The 20,823-nt window shown below is 42.0% G+C and overlaps 1 protein-coding gene across 1 annotated transcript in view; it reads left to right on the plus strand.

The window, feature by feature from the left end:
• LOC109041874 (uncharacterized) overlaps positions 1-17,462 on the plus strand; it is a 29,452-nt gene extending 11,990 nt beyond the window's left edge. Inside the window, exon 2 of the mRNA XM_019058375.2 lies at positions 9,642-17,462. Coding sequence (XP_018913920.2) covers positions 9,642-12,518 — 2,877 coding nt within the window. The 3' untranslated portion in view covers positions 12,519-17,462. The remainder of the gene's footprint in view (positions 1-9,641) is intronic.
• Positions 17,463-20,823: the final 3,361 nt, after the last annotated feature.

Genomic DNA, 20,823 nt, shown 5'->3' on the forward strand with positions numbered 1-20,823 from the left:
ATCTATAGCAGGGCAAAACCAGTGAATATAAATTCGTTTGCACACTGTTAAACAATAGTACGAATGTCTGCATGAGCTTCGACAATTCCGCGTACAGTGATGCCAGGTCGGTGTAAAAAATTTTGGAGCATCCTTCCACGAGCGCTTAGGATACATTCTTTGCGGGGACATTCGACTAACAAAGATATTATCATGATACCGCCTGCTCCTCTTTCTCGTTGTTCTGTCCCGTTGGTTTCCCGCCGCTGTGTTACAGCACCGCGTGAAGATTAACACTGGTACGTAACAATGTATCAAACACATTCCGCGAGACCGTGGGTAATACTCAGGGTTACCAGGTGGTGCGAGAATCACATACTTAAAACGAGAGCAATTTATGTATAGATATCACATTTGAGGAAATAAAATGTTTACGTGAAACATGATTTTATGTAAAATCCTAACTTAGTTTTGAAGTTGTACATGTGCATGTAAATGGTAGTATTCTGTGCTCAAACTTGCCCCCCCCCCCTCCGTGGTTTTTCCTAAAAACAGCTAAAGTAACGAATTATTCGATATATCGACGGTGAAACTACCAAACCACGTATCTCGGTTTGCGACGTCGCAGACTTCCTGTCATACTTTATTTTTTAAATGAAAAACTACTTAACGTCTAGTCTTGAAAATTTCTGTGATTTTTCCTCTTTGTGCGGAGAAAATTCTATGAAAATTTCAAAGAATGATATTGATTTGGTCGACTTAAAAAAAATAAAATGCGAGCGTAGATTTTTAAACACCGCAAACGAGATACGTGGTTTGGTAGTTTCACCGTCGATATGTACTGTAAAACTTTGAGCAATGTAGGTTAACTCGTTTTGAGCGTTCATCACGTGGTACCGCTACCTGATAGAAAGAAACACCGACAGATTTTGGATAAATCAAAACACATTCCGAGAAAAACTGCGTAGCATCTCACGCGCAGCCCCATTTTCCTCGTAAGATGTAAATACTTGGTTTTTTCACACTTCCGTGTTGTAATAATCTAATTTCCCGGGTATATCCGGGTTCCGGAGTTGCGCGGATCTCCGAATATACGAACCGCGGCAAATCCACGGCCGGCGCAAGTCCGGCGAGAGAGAAATGAGATGCGTCACCAGAGCCACATTGGCAGACGCCTGTCCGCTACTTTCTTGTCAAATGTATTCACGGTCAGCACAGACGGGTACACCGCGAGGCGGAGCAAAACGCGAAGAAGAAGCGCCGCGCCGCGCCGGTGGCACAAGCAGACACATCGCGTCCAGACAAAGTTCTTTGTACCGCGGTGCACGCCCCGATGTTAACATACCGAAGAAGCAAGATTGTGCTTGCAAATCCGTCCTTTCCAACAGCCGTAAACAATTTCCTTTTTGCACCGAAAAAAAAGTGAAGTTGATGTAACATTCTAGATGTAAAAAAAAGTGTGCGAGAACTCACAGAATGCTGAACTACCCGCTACGGCAGTTAGTTTTACATTTTGACAATGCTAAAGTAACTGCCGTGGCAGTTAATTCAGCATTTTGATAGTTCTCGTACGCTTTTTTTACATCCAGAATGTTAAATCAACTTCACTTTTTTTTCAGTGTGGCATTGACGGATGAGTTGTTACGGCATGGCAGTTCACCCCTGTAACGAATGAGCACATGGGCGGATCCGGACACTTCGATCGAGGGGGTGAAAGGAGGGGGGGGGGGGGGGTCCGGGGAGCTTTCTCCAGGATTTTTTCGAGAATTTTAAGAATCTAATTTGCAGTTCGAGTCAATTCGTCATGAATGATTAGACGTATTGGTGCTAAAAAGAACTATGTGTATAGGACTTGCGTGTGACATAGTTCCTTTCAGCATAAACACGTCCAATTAAAAAATCGCTTCTTTTTTCGGGCGAACGGGGGGGAGGGGGGCACACCCCCTGGATTCGTCTGTGTGTAAGGGTTAACTAGTTTCATTAGAATCTTGAAATGCCTTTGTATATAATTACTGGTCGAGGGGACGAAATCCATGGTTTTACCATATGGGCGCACTAAACGCACACCTAGGTTCTAGGGGCTTGCACCAAAACTTTCCCCTTCCCTCTCAATATAAACTTTTTTAATTTTTTCTCGACTGTGGTATTTTTTCATAAATGTCTAATTGAGCTTATAGGAGGACCTCTGCCCTGCTTTTTCTTCGCATTGTGAGCCAAAATTTGTCCCAAATTGCGTTAAAACAAAATTTTTCGAAGGAGACCTCTCGGTGCCGAAAGGGAGGTGCACTCTAGGAGGGCAAACGCCACAGACTGCGCCTGAGAGCTAAAAAATGCTAACTCAGGCCCTGGGTCTTCGCACAGTTTTTTTGCTTCCTTCTTTTTTTGTCAGAAATTCTGTTGATATAATTGAAATTTTGCGCGAATCATGTAATTTTTGAGAAACGAGTTATTCTGAGAGTAATAGAATATATGCATAGATTCTACGCATTTTTTGCAACTTTTGATATCAAAGAGAAAAGAAGAGTAAAAAACAAGTTTTCCTCTTTTCGCGACCGACAGTTTATTTCCCTTGGTGTATTTTGGGTAAAATGGGTATAATATTAATTGAAATCAATGTGTAAATTGAAAAGTCAACTACAAAGTCTACTGTGGGTAGTTGACTTTTCGGCACTGCGTTTAAAGTTTAGACGGCAGGACCTAATGGGTATCCAGTTAAAATTATTATTATATCTACGTCCAATTTTAACATGTTTGAGGGGTACTAATTAAGAAGGAGGAGGCAATTTGGCACCAATGTCACATCTCCAAGCAGAGTTGCCAAATGAAATAGGTCGAAATTACCTGGATGACGCAGTGAATTTTCCCACGGTCTCCGCGCACCACAGTTTCTTGATGAAGGCGCGTTGTGTTGTGGCACTGGAAATGAAGATTATTTGAGCGAAGATACAGTGAGAAAAGAAGACTTATCGCAGCGGAAATGCAGTATTAGATGTGCGGGGTGTGTCCGCTGTCCACAAAGAGATACTTAGATGGTCATTTTAGTCGAGTTCCCCTGCAGAAAGTTGCATATCACCGTTGAGAGTCGGGCAAAATGTATCTCTACTTGTAACTTTGCACTGTTACAGATTTTGTGTTGCAAATGTCTCAAAGGAAATGTAATGAGCATCAATTCCTAAAACGTTTACCAATTTTTCTTCTTCTAGAATCTGTGTTCCAAAATACCATAGACCTACAGCCGGCTGTAAGATTTCCAATAGCTTCTATAGCCGGCAACACAATTTCTTATAGCCTTCTATAGCCGATGGCGATTAAGCAACAACCTGGAGATAAAGTGTATGCTAAACGTTACTAATAACGGAGGCTAGGACTTAGTGAGTTTTTGGACTACCGTTCTCTTTTTGGGCCGTAGTATCTTGATTTATTTTGCGAGGAAAGCTCCGTACTTTTGAAGGATGCCTGCCATTCCTAATAGGTTGGAGCGCCTTCAATTTCGTATGATACTGTGTAATACCTCTGGTGTGAAATAGTTGCTTCAAGCGCCGTGGTACGCTGCGGCGCGGCGCGGCGGGCGGGCAGCCAGCGCGTAACGCGGATTGGCGCCTACAAACCTAACAGGGATACTTCACGCATTGCGCAATGCGTGAAGTATCCCTGTTAGGTTTGTAGGCGCCAGTGCGCCGCCGCTCCGCTTTGTGTTAGGCTCTAATATTTAATCTCGTGGAGTCAGCGTTTTTCAACTCATGACTTTAAAACGTTTGCACACTCTTAATGGATTATTCTCATTTTCATTGATGAAAAAAAATATAAAGTAAAGGAAAATATAATGTGCGTTTTGTAAATATTAATGTGATTCCGTACATACTTAATAAGGATTTACAAAGCACACGAATTTCTACACAATTTCTTATAGCATTTTATAGCCGATGGCGAAAAAGCAACAGCCAGGCGATAAAGTGTAAAGCCCGGCGATAGGAACTATAGCCCGGCTGTATAATTTTTTATCGCTTCGTGTAGCCCAGCCGTATGATTTTTTCCACTTTCTACAGCCAGCTATATGATTTTCTATCGCCTTCTTCAGTTGGCTATAAGAACTCCTATGGTATTTTGAAACGCAGCTCCTACCGCCAATTTTTACTAGGGGGCCTTTCCTAGTTCGACGTATTTACTAAAAAATGGAAGCAATATCTTACAGTTTACATATGTATATACGCTGACATTTTAACTCTGATATCCGCAAGAATTTTACAAGATTTTACACGAAGGTATAGTTTAACATCTATGAAAACTTGCAATTCACTTAGTTCAGGGCTGAAGTTTACGAAGTTGTGGTTTTTATAATTAGACGTGGCTCCCACACAGGTTGGACTCAGGCCTTTGTCTCCACGGAACGTTTCATGGGATTAGTCCTAGGGATAAACCTCACCAGCGAAGTTGGGAAAAATATTGAGTTAGTCAATGCTAATCACAGTGCCAACTAAGAATCATTGTAAAGTCCCAGGAATGACTTAAAAAGAAGGAGAAGAAATTTTGTTGTGTCATATGATCAAAGTAGAGCTCTCAAAAAGGCTGGGGTCACGTGACCCCACGTGACGCCATTTTGAGAGCCCTACTTTGATCGTCTGAAACGGGCTTACCGGGAAAAAAGCCCAGAAGTTTCATTCTCGCGATTCGAACTTGGGCATAATTCCGTGAAACGTCCAGTGGAGACAAGGCGCCATGCAGTCATCCTTCGCGTTCAGATAAATGATGCTTCATGGGTCGCTTTGACGTGCAAACACAGATTATGGATTAAAAACCACCAGCTGTTATCGATAACTTTCTACAAAAGTCCTCGAGCGGGTTCAGAGTGTCCGCATGCAATACATTTCACGAGGAAAACAACCTCGCACATGAAAGTGATGGAGGCTTACCTACTTATATCGTGAACACAATTAATTGGATTGTATTTTGCAAAAAGGAACCACAAGCATTCCAGTGTCGCTAGGATTTTGCAACTTTTTTTACTGTGCAAATAGGAACTGATCATCTAAAAAACTTTTTTCTTCACGCTCTATAAATTATGAATTCGAGACAAACATCAGTTGGTAAATTTAATTTTTGTCATGATTTCTGTAATTTTTTGCAAAGAATTTAAGTTGTTCAATCCTAGCAACATTGGAATGCTGTTGGTTCCTTTTTGCAAAATGCAATCCAATTCATCTTGCCTTTTAGTCAATTTTGACACTTTCACAAATTGTGGACCCAAGAGCCATAATGCTTTCCCAAAATGTAGTGTATTTATTTTTGTTTGCAAATTTTGGTTTCGGGTTTGCACTTCAGGTTTTGCGCTGGAAAATGACCTCATCCTCAAACAATTTTTCTTATTCTTAGAGAATATTTTATCTTTGAAAAAATGCAGTAAAATTGGAAAAAGATGACATTACCCGACCTAACTCAATTTTGATCTTGCTCCTTACATTATGCTTATTGATAGCTGAAGTCGATGAATACCCATTCCGATTGCACGAGTACCCATCTCCACTCCTGTTTATAATTTTTTTTAACGGAAAGAGGCAACCCTCTTTCTTGAAAATTTCTGTGATTTCAGTCCGTTCGCTCAAAAATATTTGCTGCAGAGAATTTCAAGGAGATACATTTATTTTCTATAAAACAATTGAAACTTAATCAGAGATTTTAAAACGTGCCAATGGAAATGCTTTCTTTTCGACTTTAGCCATCAATAGCCCTTCTCATTATTATATAAATCTTTAGCGATCCTTAAAAATGACATGACTTAGTTGTACATGACGTCTAACGAGAGGCCCTTGAGATTTTGGAATAAATGTATATATAACGCTGAGTAAAATGCAGCCATTGACTACATATGTCTTAAAAATTTTCATATTGCCTCGACTAGCCCTATGTTCCATCTCATGACGTAGATGGTTGGCATTCGAAAAAATCAGCATGAACACGAATTTTACAGGCGTTATCCATTGTGAAAGCCCAAGTCGGAATGCCAGCGGCCATTTATCACTTAATGTAGACTAAATACTTTGCGTGCTCAAAACACACCTACCAACAGACACCCATCTGCTCATCAAATCAAAAGAAAGTTGAATTCCTCAAAAATAACGATTTTTAACTTGGATACGGCAACGTTGCGCTAAAGTGTGACTCAAGTTAACGTCACTCGGCTCACAGAGGAGAATCAATGACGTCAGACTGAGCGGAAATATTTGAAAAGCGATGCATGTTCGTCGGGAATTCCGACAATTACCCGCACAAAGCAGCTACCACGCGCGGCACCTTGCATTATTTGTATGTGGGCCACGTCAGGCAGACTGTTTTTGTTTTAATGTTTTTAAATAAGCACTACTATTATGTAAATGTGCGGGCATCTGCAACGAATCGCCGCCTAGTAAGACAATCATTTTCTCAGGAACGGTCTGGTTACAGACTCGCTCCGATCCAGCATACAAATTCATTAACTGGGCGTGCTTAAATCAAAAGGAACTATGTCCATTCTGACTTGAGCCCCGGGATCCATAATGACACTTGCCGGACAGGGCTCATGTCACAGTGGGTGTAGTTCCTTTCGATTCGAATGCGTCAAACTATAGGGCTAGGTGTGCAACGGAAAGGGAAAAGGGAGCATAGTGAAAGTTGAGTGAGGTTACCCTCGTGTGCGAGAACTATTCATTTTTCGCAAAAATCTGGACACTTCGATACATTTTAGATTTTAGCCATTATGAAGAGTGATTTTTTTGAAATAGGTATAAAAGCAGATTTCAAGGTTTTCGGAAACAATTTTTGGAATGAATGTGGGACACAATTTTGTAGTGTTGCCATGTCTGAGAGGACCATCAGCAGAATGGGCTGAGACTTATCTGATTTTGAATTGCATTATTATGTTTTATCCCCAGTAAAAATTGGCAGTAGGATCTGTATTCCATAATACTATATAGACCTACAGCCGGCTGTAAACTTTCCTACAGCTTCCCTGGTAAAAATTGGCAGTAGAATCTGTGTTCCAAAATACTATAGACCTACAGCCAGCTGTAAGATTTTCAATAGCTTCTATAGCCGGCTGCACAATTTCTTATAGCCTTCTATAGCCGATGGCGATTAAGCAACAGCCAGGCGATAAAAAGTATGCTAAATGTTACTAATTACGGATACTAGGACTTAGTGAGTTTTTGGATTACCGCTCTATTTTTGGCCGCAGTATCTTGATTTATTTTGCGCGGAAAGCTCCGTACTTTAGAAGGATGCCTGCCATTCCTAATATGTTGGAGCGCCTTCAATTTCGTATGATACTGTGCAATACCTCTGGTGTGAAATAGTTGCTTCAAGCGCCGTGGCACGCTGCAGCGCGGCGGGCGGGCAGCCTGCGCGGAAAGCGCATTAGCGCCTACAAACCTAACAGGGATACTTCACGCATTGCGCAATGCGTGAAGTATCCCTGTTAGGTTTGTAGGCGCTAGTGCGCGCTTATCGCTGGCAGCACGCCGCTCCGCTCTGGGTTAGGCTCCAATATATCTAATCTCGCGGAGTCAGCGTTTTCAACTCATAATTTTGAAATGTTTGCACATCCTGTATGGATTATTCTCATTTTAATTGATGAAAAATATGTATTAAAGGAAAATATAATGTGTGTTTTGTAAATATTATGGTGGTTCCGTATCAAACTAATGATTTCCAAAGCACACGAATTTCTACACGATTTCTTATAGCCTTTTATAGCCGATGACGATAAAGTGTAAAGCCCAGCGATAGGAACTGTAGCCCGGCTGTATACTTTTTTATCGCTTCGTATAGCCCGGCTATATGATTTGCTCCGCTTTCTACAGCCAGCTATGTGATTTTCTATTGCCTTCTTTAGCCGGCTGTAAGAATTCCTATGGTATTTTGAAACGCAGCTCCTATCGCCAATTTTTACCAGTGTTCTTTAGCCGGCTATACAATTTCTTATAGCCTAATATAGACCGATAAAACATAGCCGGGCGATAAACTGCATGCACAGCCCGGTGATAGGAAATATAGCCCGGCATATGATTTGCTTCGTTTTCTACAGCCAGCTATATGATTTTCTATCGCCCTCTATAACCGGTTATTAGAATCCCTGTGGTATTTTGAAACGCAGCTCCTATTGCCAATTTTTACTAGGGATTATATCTCAATTTCTAACTCGGTACTGAATCAAAATTGTTTCTGTCAAAGCTGAAAAAAGGAAATCAATTAATACCTTCAAGAGGGAGTAATGAAAATTGATTAAAACTGGTCTGCCAGAGTCAAAAATTTCATTTTGGCTATAAAACTAGTATCTAACGCCCTAATATTTTTAAAACCAGCATTTAAAGTTTTACCTCGTCAAGAGGTGATAAAACTGGGACTCTGGGAGGTCAGCTAATGGCCTAGCCTAAACCACTAATCCCCAAAGGTTTATTTTCGGGTATTTCTTCGAATGATAGAGGAGGGTGGAAGGTGGACCCGCGACCTTGGAGAGCAAAATTTTCGGTAGCCCATATGTTATGCAAGATGAGGCGCCTTAAAACTGCTCTCTTGATTTTAACGAGCACGTCTCAGGAAACAATAGACCATTATTTTAATATTTGAGATTGTTCGCATGAGGGTGAATGAAGACATAACACGGCGAGCTCTGTGGATTGGAACGTGACGGTATTTTATACGCGAATCGAACCATCCTGTGTTGCCGCTTAGTGCTGCTGGACCTGGTTGAATAATAAACTGATTTAGTGACGACGACATTCTCGCGACGTCCGATTAATTCATGTATGGATGTTCATTGGTTCCAAAGTAAACAATAAAACGTGACATCCAGTCGTAAATTCAATGTTAAGTATCTATTGTGTCAGTTCATCAAGATTTTGCTATTAATAAATAATAAATCGATTAATATTCGGATCTCCGGGAATGCGAACAATTTCTACTAGGACTCCCATAGGCGTACCTAGGTCATTTTGCTAGGAGATACACCGCCCCCCACTACCGGGGGCTCTGAGAGATCGTCACCTTCCAGGCAAAGTATCACAAGCGCCATGCGACGTTTACAAATTTCCGCCGCCATTTTATTTCTTTACTGAGAAATTGTTGGTTGAATCTGTTTGGAAATTTCACTAAATTTTATCGGCAGCACAAAGAAAATTCAGTGAAATTTTCGGACAGCTTCGTTGAACAATTTCTCTGTAAAAAAATAAAATGGCGGCGGAAATTTTTAAACGTCCCATGGCGCTTGTGATACTTTGCCTGGAAGGTGACGAGATACTGAATATCCCTCAGTCCAGAGAAGAGTCCGGTGCCCCCCCCCCCCCCCACACCAATTTTTTTGCGTTCAATGTCGACTTGGTATAGTTTATTACAACCTCGAGAAAAAAATAAAAATGATTATTCTTCATTGAAAATCAAAGTTTTTAATATACAGATCAAACATAATCCAATGTTGAATTCAATTGTCGACGGAAAGTTTATCTCTGCCCATAGCATGATAAAACTAGTTCATTTACATTAAACGTATAGCCTCGCCGCAGCATGTCAACTTGGGTACGAGATGATGAGCTTTCTTTTTAATGCACTATGTGCGTATTTCAATATAGTATTATATTGATGGTCGTTGCACCCCTACAGTTGTTAGTTAAAACATTGACTTTACTTTGTTGCAGATGAGGCCTTGCCTGGGCGCAAGTGCCCTGCTCCTGCTGTGTACATACCTTGTCGGCACGGATGGCGTGTGCAACCACGGTTCGGACCCACTTCCACCCAAAGACACGGCCGGTAATTACTCCTCTAACGAATCTACCCTCTCTTTGCAGCAAGACACAGTCTCCGCCGGCGACAGTTCGCGGGCATTTGCCGACGCCGTCAGCTTCACGAATCCCCAACTGGAGCAAAACAACGACCTAGAGCTGAGACAGGTTGCCGACCTAGCCACCGCAGCTGACAGCAGCCCTTATCTCACTCCACCGGCAGCTGGAGCGCCCTCGGAGTCTTACGGGCCCCCATCGGGTTCGTCCGGCCCTCCGTCGCAATCATACCTGCCCCCGTCAGACTCTTACGGACCACCGTCTGGTGGACCGGACTCCCATGATCATTCTTCCGGGCCTCATGGTGGCCCAGGAAGCTCCGGTCCTAGTGGACCTCCCTCAGACTCCTATGGCCCTCCTTCAGACTCCTACGGTCCTCCCTCTGATGGACCGCCCTCTGGCTCTTACTTCGGCCCACCGCCTCCTCCATCCTTTGGCTCTTCGTCCTTCGGCCCACCTCCGAAGTCATCTCACGGCCCACCCAAGTTTTTTGGTCCCCCACCTAAGTCTTCTTACGGACCACCTAAATCGTCGTATGGACCACCCCCTAAGCCATCTTATGGACCACCACCAAGGCCAGAATATGGACCACCAAAGCCAGAGTATGGGCCACCAAAGCCAGAGTACGGGCCACCAAAGCCAGAGTACGGGCCACCAAAGCCAGAGTACGGACCACCAAAGCCAGAGTATGGGCCCCCCAAGCCAGAATATGGACCGCCAAAGCCTGAATACGGACCTCCCAAACCTGAGTATGGACCTCCCCCAAAGCCGGAGTATGGGCCTCCTCCGAAACCATTTTTTGGTTCACCACCTAAGCCACACTTTGGACCACCCAAACCATCGTATGGACCACCAAAACCTCAATACGGCCCTCCGCCAAAACCATCTTACGGCCCACCAAAGCCAGAGTATGGACCGCCACCTAAGCCCTCATACGGTCCACCTCCTAAACCATCTTATGGTCCACCTCCTAAGCCATCTTATGGTCCACCGCCTAAGCCATCTTATGGTCCACCACCAAAGCCATCATATGGACCCCCTCCCAAGCCCTCATATGGGCCACCAAAACCTGAATACGGTCCACCACCAAAACCTGAATATGGTCCACCTCCAAGGCCAGAATATGGTCCTCCTCCCAAGCCAGAATATGGTCCGCCGAAGCCAGAATATGGACCCCCGCCAAAACCAGAATACGGGCCTCCCCCAAAACCAGAGTATGGACCACCGAAACCATCCTTTAGTTCTCCTCCTAAGCCATCCTACGGGCCTCCACCAAAACCGTCATATGGGCCACCAAAACCTGAATATGGCCCTCCACCGAAACCGGAATATGGTCCGCCACCAAAACCAGAGTACGGCCCCCCAAAGCCATCCTTTGTAGCTCCTCCAAAACCATCGTACGGAGCACCCCACGGCAGCGGACCTCCAACACCACCACACATTACCTACGATGGCTGGCGACCAATGCCCGGCTCAGCAAGGCCTCAAGCTCAAGATGGATATCACGGTATTGGCGGGCCCATAAACGTTCCAAGCAATAGCTATCTACCTCAACCGGCCTCTGATCTTCCTTCTCCTCATTCTGGGCCCGGCCATGACTTGGCACCCCCTTCAGCTGGTCAACATCCTAGTGATAGCTACGGCGTGCCACCCTCGGGGCAACACCCCAGTGATAGCTATGGCGCCCCACCTGCTGGTCAACATCCCAGTGACAGCTATGGAGCTCCACCCATTGGTCAACAACCGAGTGACAGCTATGGCGTTCCTCCGTCAGGCGGCTCTGGATCAAACTGTTGCGGCGCACCTCCCAACAATTACGCCCCCCAGGGCGATCATGGTCCTCCGGAACAACATCCTGGCGGCATCTCATACGGCGTGCCCTCCGGTAAACAAGTCGAGGGCCCCCACCATCTTCAGCCCAAGGTCCCGGTGAAGTTCCGCGAACCTGTGCCATCAGGTCTCATCGAGGCACAAGCTGGAAAGCAGACCTTCCACGGTCAGTCCTACATCCCACCCGCCGTACCCGAGCTCCCAACTGGCGGTCCCTCAGGTCAATACGGTGCTCCGTCAGGCGGTCAGCACGGTGGTCACCAAGAGCAACATCCCATCCCTCAAGACGTCTTGCAGGGCTTAACGCAACACGGAAGCCAGATAGACATCCAGCCTTCGATCCAAGTCGGGCTCGACTCTTCGGACAACTACCCAGCGGCTCCGAGTGGCGCCTACGGTCCTCCCGGGGGAGACCCTCACGGGTCCCAATACGCAGCATCTCAAGACGCGCTATCTTTCGCGGCACCGGGTCACTTCGGGAGCGGTAACAACTACGTGCCCCGAAACACGGATAACGTCCTCCAGTCCGGGGACTACGACCAGACCAACGCAGCAGACGCAGGTCAGAGTCCACAACCGATACAGTATTCCACGATAAAGCTCGACCAGATGAGCAACGGCGTGGACGGGAATGTCGGATTCTTCCAGCAGAATCCTTTCGCCTACAACGCAGGCAACCAGATGTACCAGGTGCAAGGCCTCGGTGCTGCAGCGCAGGACCAGGTGCTGTCGAGCAGTCTGCTCCAAGACATTCTCAACGCGATCGAGCACCAACAGCTGGCGCCGAGCGAGGCGGCCGCCGCAGGATCCGAAGCCAAGCACAAGTGGGTGGACCTCACCAACTACCAGAGCTCCGCGGCGACAGAGTCAACGCCTAGTTTAAGTACCACTGTCACTGCACAATAATAAGACTGACCAAATTGTCTGCTCTTGAGCCGAGGACTTGTCATACTGTCTGCCTAATCTTCCGGGGGCAACGAGTTTGAACGCCATGAGAGGCGCTCTGTGCTAACGTCCTTTCCCACGGCGAGAGTCCTCCGGTGCCGATTTCTCAGGTTGGCAACACTATTTTTCCTCCATTTATATACCCATCATACATATCGATTTACGTGATGCATGCTGCGCTGCTTTACCAATAATCGATTTTTTACATACATCTGAATGGAGGAAAAACAGTTTGCCAACTTTTAAGGATCGCCACTGAACTACAGCTCACAATTTTCAGCATGGAAAATATGCAACTATTTAACAAATGATTCATGCCTGCTACTGCGTTCCTCTGTACCTTGCTGTTCCAGTTGAAGGACATTGGAATGCAAATGAAGATGAAGTATATCCTTTTGCCCTATCAATTGTATGGGTGACGCAATAAACAACGCTGTGCTGTGTGTGGTGCATACGGACTAAATGTTACAAAAAGGAATCGGGTCACATTTTTGAAAACAGGAAGTTACATATACATATAGTTTCGAACCTACCCAACCGTATATTTTCTCCTGTGAAAAATTCTAATTCGAGAAAAATTTTTTCGCATATGAGAATAGGAACTCCATTTCTAACATTGGGTTTCCTGGAGGAATAAAACTTCAAGCTTCTTTTTCTCAGTTCGAGCTTCATATATAGTTGCCAGATAGTACTGAAAAGTCAGTGCTTTCCCCCATTTACACCCATGGAAAATATCCACACCTAATTGCACAATCTGGCAACTTTGACTCCATATAGCTTGGTTCATTTCTGCGCCTAAAATATACAGCGGAACATCGTATCATGCACCAACTTTGGAACAACTGGATTAATTAACTTTGGCCTGGGAATAATTCTCAATGGTATTAATACGATTCTGTCGGAAATTCAAAAGTCTGTGGAGTGTTTTTCCGAAGCAGGGAATACATAATTCCAATTATTTGATGGATCAATCATAGTTTCTCCTAAGGTCAGACAGTATTACATGTTTTGGTGTCGAACTAAAGCAAGGCAACTTGTAGAATTAAGTTTGTTGTTATTTATAAGTTGAATAGATTTAGGAACTTATAGCCTAAGTTGTAACATAAATTTGGCGAGTTACCTTACCTTATAAGAATTGAAAGTGTAAAGTCACACTTGCCATTTATAACTAGCGAATGTCATCGCAAATATCAGACTCACCGTCTTGTTACATGTTCTGCTCTATTAGAGTCATAGCTCAAAGGGGAGAAATATGCAGATTTTTAAGGTAAAATCGCCGCAAGCATTCCGCTCAATGAGCACGTGATTTCCGGTGGGAAAAAGTACTTCATATGTAAATATTTGTTATTTTATTTATTGGGAACGTGCTACCAACGCTCTTCCGGTATACTAAACTTGGGTTCCGTTTAGATAGGCGAAAGTCGCGTTTGGATGGAGTTCTGTTACTTAAATAAGCAGTAATAGTTTTTGCCCTAACTTTTTTTCCCCATGTGTGACCCGTTAACAGCCACATTTTTCAAAAGCAACCATTTACGGGTAAAGGGACCTCAAGGCATGGAGGCGAACTTTCAAGGGAGTTTCTTGTGTGAAGTTGGATCGAGGAAGGAAATAACTCTTCCTTGCTCGCAACTCAAATTCACGTTGTGCCGCAAAATTTGGGTCAGTAACCTATTTTATTGGGGTACGGCACTACCACAATTAATTAGAATTGTCTGTATCATCCAATAACCCTGTGTCCTTTTTTTTTGTCAATGCCAAAGTATGAGTCTCCAGCATTCTTTTCATATTTTGTCAATTAAGGCGCATCAAGTCGCCTTTTAACTCCGCACAATTCGAGCCCCATATATTGATAATTGAAAGTTTAAGTATAGTCTTGTTTCAAACTTGTGTTATTCCAACTAAAAACTTCAGACCGCCGTAATTTCATTTGTTTTGATTTGTTCGTGCGTGCTTCGTACCAGAATTTTTGTAAAACTTTCGATGCGCACCGAACCGTCTATAATTTTGAGTTTTTAAGGACTGAGGCCCTTCTACTTGCAGATGGTTACTTAAGCAGATTCCATCCGCGTTATGAATCCGTCCTTACGCGACACACGTAAAATAATAAGCGTCCAGCCCACCTACAAACTAGGGGCCTCAAAGAGGCTCATCGATGGAACTGTTGACTGTTGCCTTTTAAAGATCGTCGGGCCGACGATCTTTGAGGGTAACCGATGTGTTCGGGATACATCACAGATCAGATCTTGAAATTTTCAAGGCATTCCGTGCAGAAATGGCTGAGAAATAGAAGAATTAGTGCCAGTTTGAGAGTCCCAGTTTGTACGTGGGCTGGACGCTATAGAATTCAGCCTATTATAGCCTAAAAATAGCCTATATAATTTGCCGAGTACCTACTTTCTTATTGTTCCAATTTTAAAAGACATGACTGGAAGAATTTTAATATATTTCTTGTCCAATTCTAGGAAGCTCCTGCTTAAGATTATCGAGAAAGGCAAGCACCTAAACTTTTTTATTCCTCTTCAGATTTTAATGATCCATTTCACTATTAGTATCTAGTCACAGCATACTAAAAATCAGATTTGGCACTGCAACCTTTTATTTTATTATTCTCATATTTTTGCAACATGTAGTAATTCAGATAAATTATTTTGCCTAATAGTATAAGGAAGTAGTCTTTTTATAATTGTTGTTTTTTTAAGAGAGGGGGGAGGGGGGGTATTGTCGATAAATAGCTTTAGAATATTTCTCCTGATCAGTATGGGCGGTATCTAATTTGCGATTCGGATTTACGCATCTGTCTTGGGGTTTTTTTTTTCCTCACTAGAAAGCCTCATTAGCCATTTAAGGAAAGATTAATTGCTTTGCGAAAGTATTCTACATGATCCAATGCAACAGTAGAGTGGAGGACCTTACGCTACCTTCTCATCTGAGACGAAATACACAGCATTTTTTAGATGTCGGCAGTTTTAAGAATTCCATTCGCTGACGGCGAGTTCGTTGGTTTGGTGCGTGAGAACACTTACACCCATGTCTTTAGAGAGAACGAGGTGTCGAAAGTGTACCGACTGTGATGGGAAGGGGGAGGGGGATTTCAAAATGTGATATCAGCGGAGAGATCACCTTAAAATCAGGGAAAAATTCCTACGAAATAGTTTCGGTCGCGAACTGCGTTCTTTCATGAAATAAATGTTATGCCTGTATAAGACCGACGTCTATTTTGCCTGTTTCAAACTATTCAACGGGTTAAAACTTTGTTTGATATGTTAATGGAAATCTCTTGATATGCGGGCACGGTTTTAGCGATAGGCAAAGTCGCTTATAACCTGAAATTATTAGTATTATCTCTAAAAAAAAAGATTTTATTCATGTTTCGAGTTTTCACGTGCTTCTACACTACCGCTAAAGAAAAGTTTTAGTTAAAAAAGTTTAAACACTTCATTTTTTTAATTCTTCAAAAAAATTCGGATTTTGAAAGAAAAAAAAATGTAACAGGACTTTATGAGACCAGCAAACCTAATGGTCGTAAAAAGAGAAAAACATTGAGTTCCACCGCTGCGTCGTGATTATTTTTCGCTCAAATTATTAAAAAACTCTTCCTTGCCTACCTCTTCCTTTAGAGGCATTCGCAGTAGCACAAAATCTATGTTCCGAGCTTTTCCGTGAAGCCTATAAAACATTTCCAACGAACGGTGAATTTTTTGTCTACGAGCTTGAAGTAAAGCATGAGTAGATGATCTGCTGAGTGACAGACTGTCAGGTTTTTTGCTTTTGCAGGAAAGAAAGCTTGTAAAACAAAAAAAAAAACGTGGAATAAACCTTGTAAGAAATTCACGGAGTGAATCGTAAGGCGATAAAATCAGTATCGACTCGTTCGGGTGCTTTCACTGACTATAACATGTTTTTTTCTCGACTTTTACAGGAGGCGGCACCCATAAAACAATTTAGAGACCTGGAAGTGAGTGTAAAAAAATGAAGATAGTAGTTTTATTTGAATCCGCTGAAATAATAAGATTGACGAGACTAGATCCTTAAAGAATTTATTACACATAAAAAAAGCCGTCGAACTCGTTAACTCATCGCAGAATTTATTAGTTGTTTATTCATAATCACATAGACTGGTGACGTCGTCAGCTTTAAAGCAATCATCTTACCATATTACATATTTTGCAGCTGTAATCGATATTTAGCAATCATGAATGCAATCCCAAGACGGATGCGCCAATCTAAGTAAAACCTACCGAACAGTGGCGTGGCGTGAATTGCGATGTATCGATTGTTATGCCATTTAAACCTATGGTAAAGAATCGATTATTAAGGTGCTCTCTGCAAACACCCTGTTTATCGATCCTGTTCCATAGGTTTAAATGGCATAACAATCGATACATCGCAATTCACGCCAGGCCACTGCTACCGAACCCCGTCAAAAGTATAGGCTTCTCCACTTTCATATTTTGTCATTTCCAATATTTGACTTGGCTATACTTGAGGTTACAAGTTGAAGATAAAAAGCGTTAATCTTCTTATTCTGTTCCGGAATTTTTTCGAGGATTCAATTTTCTCAAATCAAGTTACGATTACTTCGATTAAAAGTGTGTTGTGTGAAGTGTTCCAGTATAACGTTGAATAAAACTTTGTTACGAATCTGAAGTTTGCCTTCTTCATTGATCCCGCCTCGTCCGAATCAGGGATTTCCTTAAAGGTGTTCTTTGGGAATAGGTGTGCATTTGAAATAGAATTTACACCATGATATGTGCTTGCGGTCAATGTATAAGTGTATAAAATACATATCGATGGCTAAAATCGTCGACTCTCTGACATAAAGGCGTGTCTAAATTTCCACGAGAGCCCTGTCTTACGTATAAATCCACGCTTTCCAGGGCTCATACCAGTGGCGTGGAGTGAATTGCGATATATCGATTGTTATGCCATTTAAACATATGGAAAAGGATCGATAAATAGGGTGTTCGCAGCGAACACCTTAATAATCGATTCTTTACCATAGGTTTTAATTGCATAACAATCGATATATCGCAATTCACGCCACGCCACTGGCTCATACGGGAATCGAGATACGCCCTTACGTCAGAGGAGCGACAAACCGTGGCACCACGTACCTCTATTGTTGGGTTTTCTCCAAATTTCCGCTCTTATTTTATTTTTTAGAAAAGGAACAAACCGCCTTTAAAGCTTAAAATCCACGCAGAATACTCTGCTGTCATGGAAGATAAATCAAGGAAGTTTTCAGAGAATTACATCGATAGCTTTCGAAAGAAAAATAAAGTTTTACAGGAGGTCTGCAATGTCGCAAAAGGAGATATCGACGGTGAAACTACCAAACCACGTATCTCGTTTGCGGTGTTTAAAAATCTACGCTCACATTTTATTTTTTTGAAGTCGACCAAATCAATATCATTCCTTGAAATTTTTACAGAATTTTCTCCGCACGAAGAGGAAAAATCACAGAAACTTTCAAGACTGGACGTTAAGTAGTTTTTCATTTAAAAAATAAAGTATGACGGGAAGTCTGCGACGTCGCAAACCGAGATACGTGGTTTGGTAGTTTCACCGTCGATATGTGGTTTCACTCGTCGGCTATCGATATTCTTCATCAGTATAATACATCCATGTTTCATATACATAAGAATTTATTTCATACACACACAAAATATGTGTGAACATTGGGTGAAATCTAATTTTCCACTTTTACATAGTATCTTTAACCCTCTTCCTTCTACTGAATTTTGTGTATGTGTTATTTTTCCGCACAAGGGCACGAAAATTATTCTACATTTTGACCCAATACAAATATATGTTGTACATAGAAGTGGTATGTCATATGATATTTTACTAGTATAATATTCATTTTTATGATACATTTCGATTGAGCTGATTCTTTTGTTTTGGTACGTGCAAAGAGCATGTTCCCTCAGCGATGAAATACTACTAGTTTAGTGACTGCCACCTTTGCACCTGCACGGTAGACCCACTTAAATATTCTTGAAGGAGAAAGTTGTGACGTAAACCTCAAATTTAAATTTGACTCTTCCTCACTCTATACGTCTCTTTTGATCGAATCTCAACCATTCATCTCACCAAAAACTTCGACGTGGTTCGCCTCGTTGGTTTTAAGCACTTTTTCCCATGAAAATCCGAATGTTGATATATGGTTTGACGTTTTATGATTTAAGATCGTCTAAAACGAGAGGAAGTATAGTTTATTTTCATTTCAGAGCCGCTCTTACATTTAATACTTGGAACACAAGGGTTATTGATTGAATTATTCTTCCAAGATTTTGTGATAAATTATTATCTTGTTGAAATTGTTCTATTAATGCTATAAAGCCCCCCCCCCCCCCAAAAAAAAAAAAAAAAAAAAAAAAAAAAAAAAAAAAAAACATGATTTCATTTCCTCGTAATATGACGGTAAAACTGCAAAAATATTCTTCTCGGTTGCGGTGTTTCAAAATCTGGGCCCGGTTGAGAAGGTGATACCGTAACTTGGAATTTTCAAGAAAAGATTTTCATAAAGAGTTGAAGAAAAATCATCGAAGTGTTAAAGAAATATCGTTTAGAAGTTTTGTAGAAAATAAAGTATGACAAGATTTCGATTAATTTCAAAAAGTATAAATTTTAGCAATATCTATTTTTGATTTTCGCTTTTGACAAAGTAAAATGGGAGCGGGGAGTTTGAAACATTGCACCATCGCGTTTTTTTCAGTTTCATCTTCAATTTGAAAAATGTACTTCTTACAAAAAAAAAAAAAAAAAAAAAAAAAAAAAAAAAAAATCCACGATCTCCACGAAACCACGTATCTCTGTGTGCAACATCAGAGACTTCAAGTCATACTTTTTTTGCATTGGAAAACTAGTCAACTTAATTCCTTGAAAACTTCCTTGATTTTTCTTCTTAATCACCAGAATATTCCGTATAAATGTCGAGGTACACGGTTGTCTTGTTTCTCTTCGAAAAAATAAAATGGAATTTTGAAACACCGTGACGAAAATGCGTGGTCTTGCTCTGTAGCCATGGATGTACTTACAAAAAACATGTGACGTGACATCTCCTGAATATATAGTTAGATTATACAATCTTCGTGTAGAGTGCGGGCCATTCACAAAAAACAGCGTGCACTTTACATCCTAATTCATTCATCAAAGCTGATGATTGTATAGTATACATACCTGTTACATATTATGGATGTATTTATACTGAAAGGAACTATGTACATAGGGATTGCATGGAACGTAGTTCCTTTTAGCATAAATACGTTCTCATAAGGTACACGAGGAGCTGCCGCTGCCGACATGCCCGTCCGGTGTATCAGAAGAGATGTTAAAAGATTTACTCCACTTTTGTCTCGGCTTTTGTATGATTAAGTCTGTCGCGTTAATTCGATGTTCCTTTAAACAAACGCTGAAAAATGAAATAAGGCAAGGAGATATAACGGGTGCCATTAGTGCGTGGAGACAGCATGTTTGCTGGTGGTTGAGGTAGAGGGATTTTTGAACTTTTAATGAACAAAATGCGATCTAATAAAGTTTTTGAACTTCGAACATGCACATGAAAAATTCATTTTTTGAACAGAATATTGACAAATTTTGGCAAGTGAGAAACGATTGCGTTTTGATTTTGATACATTTCAAGGTAGGTACAAATCTACTATATAAAATGTTCCGAACTAGTAAGCTTTTCTCCTTCGTATTTTGGTTTTTTTACAGAGGGACATCATTTTAATCATTTGCAAGTGTCTATTTTCAAAATACTGCGGTCGAATTTTACTCGAGATTCTCGAAAATCGTCCTTTTCATGGTGTTTCGTTAAGGATCTACTGAAGCTTCCCTAACTCACAATGTAAACCAAAAGGAGCTACCTATGGAGGGAAGCTGTTTAAGGGACGGATATGAATACAGCCCTTAGAAATGACGGCGCTGGCCGACAGCGGTGCTGAAAATATTGTCGCTCCTCTGACGTATGTACGTAACTCGATTTCCGTTTGAGCCCCAGAAATCATAGAGTTATACGGAGAACAGGGTTCACGTGAAAATTTGGATGCGCCCTTACGTCAGAGGAGCGACGATTTGTGAAGTCGCGCAGCACCACGGAGCACCACTGCGGAAGAGACTCCTACCGGACGGGGAACTTGAACGCGCGGCTAGAAAGAAGAGCGTAGACTTCACGCCGCCGCACAGTGGATCAAATCAATGGGAGAGTTCGGACATGGAATTTTTTCTTATAACTGGAAATTTTGACGTTTATTCTGTCAAA

Source organism: Bemisia tabaci, chromosome 2 (genome assembly GCF_918797505.1).
Source record: "Bemisia tabaci chromosome 2, PGI_BMITA_v3".
NCBI lineage: Eukaryota > Metazoa > Arthropoda > Insecta > Hemiptera > Aleyrodidae > Bemisia > Bemisia tabaci.